This window comes from Trematomus bernacchii, unplaced genomic scaffold, assembly GCF_902827165.1.
Source record: "Trematomus bernacchii unplaced genomic scaffold, fTreBer1.1, whole genome shotgun sequence".
Taxonomy (NCBI): Eukaryota; Metazoa; Chordata; class Actinopteri; order Perciformes; family Nototheniidae; genus Trematomus; species Trematomus bernacchii.
In genome coordinates this window covers 169,132-180,000 of record NW_022987387.1, presented here as the reverse complement: position 1 = coordinate 180,000, position 10,869 = coordinate 169,132, and the positions used below count along the sequence as shown (strand labels likewise).

At 43.9% G+C, this 10,869-nt stretch overlaps 1 protein-coding gene across 3 annotated transcripts in view; it reads right to left on the bottom strand.

The window, feature by feature from the left end:
* The window catches only part of ccdc142 (coiled-coil domain containing 142), a 22,612-nt gene extending 12,522 nt beyond the window's left edge, over positions 1-10,090 (bottom strand). The window contains exons 1-9 of one of the 3 annotated variants that reach the window (XM_034133842.1): positions 10,014-10,090; positions 9,769-9,860; positions 8,884-8,956; positions 7,824-7,864; positions 6,549-6,594; positions 6,073-6,320; positions 3,975-4,199; positions 1,360-2,603; positions 289-566 (exon numbers count right to left, since the gene is read on the bottom strand). In XM_034133842.1, the coding sequence (XP_033989733.1) occupies positions 289-566; positions 1,360-2,603; positions 3,975-4,199; positions 6,073-6,320; positions 6,549-6,594; positions 7,824-7,864; positions 8,884-8,938 (2,137 nt within the window). In that variant the 5' untranslated portion in view covers positions 8,939-8,956; positions 9,769-9,860; positions 10,014-10,090. Of the gene's footprint in view, positions 1-288; positions 567-1,359; positions 2,604-3,974; positions 4,200-6,072; positions 6,321-6,548; positions 6,595-7,823; positions 7,865-8,883; positions 8,957-9,768 lie in introns of all 3 variants that reach the window. The other 2 variants (XR_004556215.1, XM_034133843.1) reach the window with 2 other exon arrangements.
* Positions 10,091-10,869: the final 779 nt, after the last annotated feature.

Here is a 10,869-nt window from a genome sequence, read left to right as displayed (position 1 = left end):
ATTGAACAGAGGACTGGATCATCTCTCTTACAACATAACTAACTGGGGTAGTCAACCCTGCACCTCTCTCTCTAATCACAAGGTAGCCCCCCCCCCCAAAGCGTTCCCTGATCATTTATTTTACGTTATGAACATCATGCTTTATTGAAGAAGACTTGGAACTAGTGATTGAGACTATAAACTTGTGAGGAAAATAGTACCGGTAGGACTCATTTTTGCATTGTGTTCACCTCTCGAGTAATGCTTGTTGGTCACGCTGTGTTAGCACACCGGACATTATCTTGTTACCTGCGTGTGAAGCGTGCCTCATGCTGTGCAGGATGTGGAACCCTGTGAGTGTGTGTTGGAGGTTGATGCTCCCTGCAGTGCCCCCTGCAGGTGGCACATGCAGCTGCAGCCTCAGGGCCTTGCTGCACAGCGCCCACAGCAGGCTGCGGTACTGCCCACACACATCGGCAAACAACACAGACTGACCCACGTCCAGCCACTGTACCGACTGAGGCCAGCGTGCTCCATCTGTGGCACACTCTGCACCCACAGGCTCCTCCTTCTCTGGGGCTCCATCCCTTCCAAAACAAACACACATTTATCACACATGCACTGCTGCTATACCAACAAAACATATCACATTTTAGGCCACATTACTGCTGGAAACCCTGAATTGTTACACAATGTTTTCCTGCTCACATTTAGGCAAACGTCATTAACATTGTCAAACACTTTGGTATAATTACTAGTGCCTTTTTTGATAGATGAATTGCTGAAAGGGGGAGACAGGGGGAGTATAGTTTTGGGAGCTGGAGGCTGGTTGAGCTATCAAACATGATATGTTATAAGGGATCTGCTTAAAGGTAGGGCAGGTAAGTTTGAGAAACCGGCTCGAGATACACTTTTTGTTATATTCCATGGAATGCTCTTAACATCCCGATAGCAATGAATATCTTCAGTGCTTTGACAACAAATCCATAAAAAAATGTCATCTGTGGAAGCTGTAGTACTGTAAAAAGCACGACCAATCATTTTAGCCGGCCCGGCTAAAATAACTGGATGGCCTACCTGCCTGTCAGCCTTCCATCTGTGCACAAACTTATCTCGTGCCCTCATTGGTCATGTGCACGTTCGTGTGTGTTGGAGGAGGGGCTCTGTAAGGAAGTGGCAGATTTTTTCCGGTTGTGTATTTTCAAATTCTAGCGATCTCAAGCCGGTTTCTCAAACTTATATATATAATATATTTTATGGGCAAAAGTTACAAACATTTGGATGAGTTACATTTTGTGTACACCTACTAAGAAAACTGTGTATCACGGTGTGTTTTACTAGTAAAACACACCGTACAGTGGCTGTTATTCCTGACATTACCTGACAGCAGCTTCTCGCCGGGGGGGTATTTCCAGTTCAGCCCATTCCTGCAGACCATCCACACGTTGGTCTTTGTTCAGTTCTGTACTCACAATATTCCAATCTGCTGAATCAGCTGTATTTCTGACTGGAGCCTTCCCATTGGCTGAGAACACCTCTGCTGCTGTGTGAGAGAGTAGCTGATCAGCTCCAGGTGCAGCTGCATGTGAAACTAGTGGAGCCAGCAGCTCATTGGAGGAGAGGAGCACCTGAAACAGAAGCTCCACTGAGGACTGGTCCTGTTGGCAGAGCCCTGACAGGGAGGGGGGCTGGATGGGGGCTGGAGGGAGGGAGATGGTCGGCCATTGTTTTTCTAAGCTGGTCTGTTTTTCTACATGTGGTTGGGCTAACCTAAAAGCATTCACACTGGTCGGGGGGGTGTCTGTGTGGCCTTTGTCAAAGCACCCGGGCCTGTGGTGGACAGGGGGGGGCTTGGCTTGAACAGGATGGGGGTTTTCAGAGAGTGTTCTGTCTACATGAAGGTCAGGGATGTAAACAGGAGGAGTCTGATGGCATCTGTGACGAGATGATGACTGCAGGAGGGGGGGGTGATTGGTGGAGAAGAGAGGAGAGGGGGTGAGGTAGGTTTGCTGTAGCCGCTCCCAGGTCCACTCAGGTCTCAGTTCAGGGGTCCTGCAGCGGGGCCCGGCCCCCTGACTGGATGAGTTCTGACAACATGCCAAGGCCTCGCGGGTCTGTTCAGAGGCCATGCAGTGCAGCTGCTGGGCTGCCACATCTGCCTGATGCACTGCTAAAATCCTCATCAGCTCTTTGAGGGAGAAGGCAGCAGGGTGAGGCCCTCTGCTGCTGGGCTGACTGGAGTCCAGGGGGGGGTAATGAGCCTGCTGTAACACTGCAGTCCTCAGCTGGGTGGCGCTGTGCTGCGCTCTCTGCTCTCCCACCGCCTGGTTATACAGCTCCGTGCCAGCCAAAATGTCCTGCAGGAGCTCTCTGGGGACACAGTGCCCCTCAGTGTGGGCCACAGCACACAGCAGGGCGTACACATACTGCTCCACCAGAAGCAGCGCCTGCACCCCCAGCAGCTCCAGACTGCCTCTGACCTGCAGCATCAGCTCGGACTGCGGGCTCAGAGCCGCTCTCAGGGGGGGGTCATGCTGGACTCTGGAGAACAGACAGGACCAGTGGCTGAGGTGGACCCTCAGCTCCTGACTCAGCGAGCAGAGTCCCCCCCTGACTGAAGAACTCTGGGGGGAGAGGAGAACGTTTTTGTTTGTGATTAGTGGCAGAAGTCTTCAGATGCTTTACTTCAATGAAAGTACCAATATATTACATTTGAAAATACTCCATTAAAAGTTAAGAATCCTAAATTCAAAATCTCACTTAAGTTAAAGTACTGTACAATGGTACTGTATTATTAACCTCTTAAGCCCTGAGCCTGTTTTTCAGGTCTCAGGCTCGAAAATGACATTCCCAGAACAAATGACCATATCTTCACTTCTAAATGGGGTAAATTAATAATCTTTTTTCTCAAAGCAATGATAAACCTGTGAGTTGGATGTAGAAAAGTCAGAATCAATATAGATGTTTTTTATTTTAAAGTAAATTCAGATTGAACATAGTAAAAAAACGTAAATTATAGTTTCTGTCCAAAAGAAAAACATGACTTATAGTGAAAACTACCCTTGGATGATGGGATAGTAGACTAAAAGCTTTAGGAATCCAAACTATAACATATAATAAGTACCCTGTATCAAGATTGATGCAAAACAAGTGAAATTTGACCTTTTTAGAGAGGTTTAGAAAAAGAAACCCACTTCTGGGGTCATTTGGGTGGATTTGCCATATCTCTCTGACACCTCTTTTGAACCGTTAGAGCCAATAGAATCGAGGGGAAGTTCCTAAATCCATCTAAACATTACCATTGGTGAAGAGAGTGATGTGTAGCCAGAATGCCCAAAAGCGGAAGCTGGGTTGTAGCTCTCACACACTCTATATGAAATCTTATGATGGATTATCAGTAATCATTTCAAAGTGACACAGAGACATTGGATTAACCTTCAGCAGCGCTTTTATGCGTTTTAATGCCATTGAACAAACTTTAGATCAGACAACAGCAAAGGTAAGATGGTAAGATGTCTCTGCCCTGAGTTCTGGTCGCACAGTGATTATACTTATACCTCTAGAATCTGTGGAATCTCAGCTTTCATTTGATATCTTGTTTGTGCAGATCCGATAAGTAATACAATATTTTTCCCGTGAGTTCTGTGCTAAGTGCGTTATCATTTTTTCGCTTAATGCTAATTCAGAGGCTTGGTATTACCCTTGTGTTTTGTTTAGCAAAGAATGGTTCATATCGTCAGTTAGATGAGTTTCTTCCCGTTAAGTGTGTATGACACATTAATACGTTGTTAAATGTTAAGAAGCCCTGAGACACAGGTTTGTGAAAAAAAAGCCTTAACAGGTTAACAAAGGTACTTAAATGATCAAAAGTAAAATACTCTTTTTGGAGGTAAGTGGCCATAGTGAAGCCAGCCTCCAGATTTGTCCTGCAAGGATTCAAAAATAGCTGCTGAGTCTCAATGCACTTTGGAGAGAACCCTGCAGTTCAGCCTGACCTGGTTAAGTGTCAGGTGTGAGTTCTTCAGCTGTTCCTCCAGCAGGTGGCGCACTCTGGAGATGAAAGCTGCTGTGAGGCGGGCCCTCCTGGTGAACTCGTGAATGAAGAGCAGCAGGACCCGCTGCTCCAGGAGCCTCCTCAGAGCTGAGTGGTGTCCCTGCAGGAGGAGGGAGGAGGGCAGGAGGAGCACCCCACTGTCTGCTGGGAGGCCTTTAACACACACCTGGGGGGGGGGGGGGAAATGGTATCTAGTTATCAAACTTAAAGACAGTTTCTTCCCCAGAGCAATAATTGCACTAAACTCCAGCTTGCACTGACACAATATATATATATATACTTTTTTTTAATACACATTAAAACATATTTATTTGTACTTAAAGGTCCCATGACATGGCCATTTCTACTGATCATAATTCCATTGTTGAGGTCTACTAGAATTTACATTGTTCAATGTTCCAAACTCACATTGGTTTCTCATACAGCATCTCTGTATAGTATGTGTATTCACTCTCTGTCCTACACGGCTTGTTGGAGCTTCTGCCCCCCCCCCCCCTCCCTATGAGCCCACTGTGCTCTGATTGGTCAGCTCGCCCACTCTGTTCTGATGAGTCCACCACCGTTACAGCGGAACATCAGTGTTTATGTGTTACAATGGCGTTAGCAACCAGAAAATGACACCAGTAAGGACAAATAGATGAGAATGCTGCGTGGGGTCTGGGTGCCGTGTTGGTGGGACGTTGCGGGGCTCGCTGCTCCACCCTTTGAGGCTCGAGGAGCGGACAGAGAGAGCTGGATTACTGGTGTCATTTCCTGGTTGCTGCGCGGGGTCTGCGAGACATCGCGGAACTCAGCCTGAGCACACACACACACACTCACAGCCAGGCTGTTCGCCACACAGTTCGCCACACACTCACAGCCTGAGAAAAGATAAGGCTGAGTGAGTGTGTGTGCCGGCGAAACTCCGCGGAGTAGCGCGGCTGAGAAAAGATAAGGCTGAGTGTGAGTGTGAGTGTGAGTGTGAGTGTGAGTGTGTGTGCGGAGCTCCACGGATTGGTCCATTTGGTCGTCGTTACGTCACTATGACCAGGAAGAAAACAATGGAAAAAGAGAAATGTCCAACGAGGCGTTCTGGGGCAGCATAGACAGGTCTTTTCTGTGTTAGAGTTTTACTCGCTACAGGGTGTACTTTGAGGGTTTGTGACTTTGCAGACCGTTTACATGCAGAACAAGCTACATAACACACAAGGGGACGGGTAAGAACCGGAAAAGCATGACATCATGGGACCTTTAAACAGATATATTCCTGCACTTTAACTGTATCTGCATATTGAAGTATGAATGCTTGTTGTTTCTATGTTGTCTCCTCCTGAATGTTTTATGTCTCTTGTTGGTTTTTTGTATTTTTGATGGCACCTTAAAAAGGAGTAGCTCTACTCATCTCATTGTACCTGTATAATGACAATCATTTCCAAGTCTGGTCTAAACACTTGCTGTCTTACATATTTTCAAGGAACGTAGATATTATATTATGGTCCAAACTTTTGGGGGAAAAGCTTGTTTTCCACAGATGTGTTTCACAGATGCAATGCATGAGAGTGATGATGCATTTTGAAGTAAGGTCTTCCAGCAGTGCTTTTGTCTACCCAAGGCAGCAGCGGATCATGCTTTCATCTCATTCATTGTTTCATTTGAAATACCTTTTCAGTCATTATATTGTCTATTGAGGTACTCACTGGTTCATAATGAACTCCATTCATTCATTCATGTATTTGTGCATACATTAAGTATGAGTGTTAATGCCTCAGTCGCCAAATAAACCTTCCATTTGTAAAGAAATGGATTAGGTGGTTTGTGCGAGTGAAGCATCATGGTTACTGGGTTAGAGTCAAGCCTCTAGAGTTGAGACAGAATTCAATGATTGTTTACCATTCATCCCTTTTGTTGGGTGGTGCCCCAAGTTCAAAGCTTGGGTTTTGTAGAAACACAGAAGTGCAGATTGCATTCCTGCTATGAAAGTAATCATTGCAAATAAAGTGCTAAAGATAATCATTTTAGGTGATCACACATTCAGCTTCCCTACAATCCCTGGAACTTACCCGGGGAGACCCTGTCTGCTCCCTGCCCACCGACTGCCACTGGGGGGCCACAGTCACCACAGCTTGGTGCAGACGCAGGAGACGAGCAGAGGACCGGGACACCAGATTGTGAGCGACCACAAAATGTCTCTCCATGTCCTCCTCATCCTGGCGGCCCTGGAACAGCCACTTGATGCCGGGGTTAAAGGTTCTGAGCAGGGTCTCGGCTCGCTGCAGGGAGCGGGTCAGGGACCTCTGAGACCAGGAACCTGCAGAGGAGTGAACATGTTCTGAGGTCACAGTATGCTGAACATGTATTGTATTTGCTGTTAGTTTAGCCTGGTTACGTGTTGACTTATTGTGGACTAACTGATCAAACATTATACTTTCGCATATAGTTCAAAACGAGTATATGTCTTTTTCTGCTGGATCCTGTTCCGCTGTTCTTCCAGCAGCATGCATGCTCAATCTGCAGCTATAACATGTATGCACTGTACCATTAGTGATTCCATCCTCGGTCACCATGCAGGGACTGCATCTTGTCTGAAAGACACAAAGGGCAAATTCCAAAAACAAATATTGATAAATAGTTTAGTTCCTAAAGGAATACTTCACCAACAAAGTGACCCTTAGTCCATTTCCTCCCCCTGTGTTACCTTACAAAAGCATGCAGCAGGCAGGCTGTACCAAAAGGCTCTCAGTGATGTCGTTGTTTGGGGGGTAGTGAGCATGGATAAAGATACGTCAACTGAACAGCTGTCTGGTAGTTTGTAATTGTATTGAAATAGTTGACCTGATATAGTGATTGACTTTGTGACACAGCAAGCCTTTCATTTCATTTCAAACCTTTATTTAACCAGGTGTAGCCCATTGAGATCATTGCTCTCTTTTTCAAGGGAGACCTGCTCAAGTAGGTTCCACATGAAACATTAAAAACATAAACAGAACAACAAAAAGGACATCATACAGTAGCATTACAGGGATTACAATTTACATACTATCCACATGCACAGGTACCAACAGCTTCTGATTGTGTAGCATCCAACCGAGCTTTAAAAACATATAGTGGTACCAGATTGCTCAGTTTCCATTTTAATTGCAGACTATTCCAGGACAGTGGAGCTGCGCATCTAAATGCTATCTTCCCTAAGACAGTCCTAGCAGTTGGCACATTTAATAAAACCACAGCATGCGATCTCAGGCAGTAGCCACTTACAATTCGCCGTGAGATCAGGGAGCAGATGTAGGATGGAAGTTTCCCTAACATGGCTTTATATATAAAAATGTACCAGTGACTGAGCCTCCGTGCAGTTAGTGAAGGCAGACCAGCCCTTGCATACAGGGTACAGTGATGAGTTAATGCTTTACAGTTTGTCACAAATCTCAGTGCACTGATACGCAGCATCTAACTTGACCAGGCAATTGGCAGGTGCATTCATATAAATCAGATCACCATAGTCCAGCACAGGTCAAAAGGTCACAGTGACTAGCCTTTTCCTGGCCTCGAGCGAGAAAGAGGACTTACATGAGCCAGTGTGTGAGGGTGTGCTGCGCAGGTCACATGACCCATCAGAGCGTCACTGAAAACAGCTGCTGCATTGAAGAACGTTAAACCCAATCTATGAGCAGCCTGAGGCATACTGCCCTCTGGGTCCCTCCCACAATGTATATTACCATATAATAAACAAATAAACAAACACTATAATATATCAATAAAAATGAAAGGTAATAAACATCATCTTTTAAATAGTACATGTCAAAAAAGTACTAACCTGCTCCTTTTCTAGGCAGAATGCCTCCGAATTCTCCTGGTCTGAAAGGAAGAGACACACACATCAGAACATTTCAAACCAAGAGAGCAACAAGTTGACAGCATCACCATCGCAGACATGTGCATGCAGAACATTTCTCTGAGGTCCGTGGGGCTGGGCTGCTGTAAATGTCTGGTTCAAACATACGGCCATGTTGCACTGCAACAAGACAACGTGGGGGTCAGGAACCTTTGCAAACAGACTGAGGATGCTTCTTGTGTTAGTCCCACAGTTCCTAAAGAACCATCATGTTTAGTAAAGTGATGATTTAACTGTTTATCTGACTGCAGGAATATTTCTTTTATGGGTCCTACTACTTCTTTGTGTTCGAACCAGTAGCCTATTTGATTATTTTGGCAGGGGTTATAAGTCCAGCACCGAGGATATTTACTGTGTGGATGCAAACCAAATGATTGACATCAAGGTTACAATTGTGTGAGTCTCAGTCAAGTAGAGATGATAGCCAACAAGCTGCTGTGACCAATATTTCTTAGGTCAACAGAACTGAATCATATCTCTATATCTCCCCCCAAAATCCCATTGGATTTATAGATTTGACTTTCTAACAGGCAGGCAGTGGGAAGCACCAAGGTGATGTTAAACACTTTGTTTATTTAGACGTGTATTTACATTTGGGCATCAGTGATACTATTATTTTCCTTTTGACGAGTGAGTGGGTTAAAAGGATTCCTTGAGATTCCACAGTCGAACAGCGCGGCAAAGCGAGGCGGACAGGCCTATACAGCAGGATGCCTGAATATAATATTAATATTTTTACTTCAAACACATCATCACAGTTAAATCTATTATAGAGTTCCTTTATAGGAGTAGCCCGTGATAAGTACTTATTTTTAAAAGTAAAATGAATTCAATTATTGTAAAGGCAGATATTCAGAACATGTTGCATGCCATTTCAATAATACAAATGTTGGAACCAATGAGTTATTCATTGTGTGCGTGTGTGCGTGTGTGTGCGTGTGTGTGCGTGTGTGTGCGTGTGTGTGTGTGTGTGTGTGTTCACCTGTCAGCCCTGCCTCTCCAGGGTCTCTCAGTATCTCTGGGTTGCTGTGCTCCATCCACACAGTGCAGCTAAACTGTGAACAGACAGCACTGACATCTTTACTGAATCATAACAGAACACATTCCTCATATTTTGGACGTATGTAAGCAATGTGTAACACCAAATGTACTTTCTAAAACTAACACATCAATGAAATCAGTCACTGTCACTTCTTTAATTTTATATTTGTCATATCTATCTGTTTTTTCATATCTATCTCTACTTAAATACTTTCTATCATATGTATTTATCGGCTACTGTAAAATACTGGTCTTTCATAGAGCTGTCTAACTATTGTTTTTATTTTGTATATACCTTTATTCCAACTTTAACTTTTTTTAATGCCTGAACACACTGCTGCTACTGTAACTAAATAATCTCCCAATTTGGGATCAATAACGTATCTATCTATCTATCTATCTAAACAAATGACAGCAAATGTCATTATGTAAGTAATGGTTATGTAGTATGATGATCAGCAGTACCTTTCACCTTATTGTGCACTTAAGGACCATTTTGAAATATTCCACCTACTGCTATTTCAAGGGAAATATTGTATTAAATCCAAAACTGGCACTTGTTGGTACATTGTTGGAAGTAATGGATCTGAACACTCTTGGTCACTGAAGCTGTCAGTGCAGGGGGAGTGAGGGTCTCTCTTCCCAGTGAAGATGATTTAATTCATATCACCCTAACGTCAGGTTAGTTTATTGTTCTTCCAGTAAAATTACATTCTCCTCAAACATTGAGAACATTTTTAACGTTTAGCTCTAGTAACACCTGTGATAGGAAGACGTGTCTCTCCAGCTCATGTTCAGTTACACAAAGCATGAGGAACATTCTTACTGAACATTAGAAATGGCGTCCAGACGTCCATCCCCGGTGAATGCTGCCTGTTCTGAAGAGCTGTCCGCCGGCGAGCCGTCTGTTATTGAAGGCTGCTGCTGTTAATACCATGGTTAATGCTCACTCACAACTATGCTGTACAGTAGCAACACCCATTTATCACAGCTAACGGCTTTTTGTATCGGTTTATCAAATTCCTTCTCTGAAACAAACGCCGAATGACAAGTATGCCATTACTGACTTACTTATTTTCGTATAGGTGCTTGTTAATCCACTGCTCACGAAGGAAGTATGTTTAAAATAGCATTTGCTAGCGAGGCCTGACAACACAGGATGTAGAAACAGCCAATCAGGAGGAAGCGTCCTCGGTTGTTATGGAAAACAGGGGAGGCTCTGGGAAATGGCCGGGAAAACAGCGCAGAACGTTTCTACACCAGCAGGTGGCAGCAGAACAAACCAGTCCAGTATCTTCTGATTATTTATGTTCTTCTTCTTCACTACTGACATTTTACGGAGCAATTTACTTCCTGCAATGTCTATATGGGCTTAGATGATATGTCTCATAATTATTTGTGTGAACATAAAAATAATTTGTGTGTAAATATGTGATTTGTAAATGTAAAACAGCATCCACAAATGCATTTAAAAGATGTGCAAACTCACAAATAAATTTGCAAATGTAAAACGGATCTGCAAATACGCAAAATATTTTTACAAATAAAAAAAAGATCTTTGAATATCTCTTTAACATTTACAACTTTCGATCAGGCATTTGTGAATCCATTTTGTATTTGTCAACCAAAAATGCGCTTGTGGATCTCACATCTCTGCTTGTGGATCGTCTTTTTACACACACAAAGTTTTGAGACAAACTTGCCGCCGGTCTCGGCTAAAATCTACTCGTGTCACTCGGTTATTTATTTTTATTTTCGGAAACCACGTGATGGCCTGCTGATGACGACATTTCCGCATGGTTTTCAAAGTAAGACCATGATGGTTTGTTTAATGCGCTGTTTTTTTTAATGAACAGCGGAACGTTAGATGCATTCTTTATCACCATCATCATCATCATGTTATAGTCAGAGCCGGCCCGACCCATTA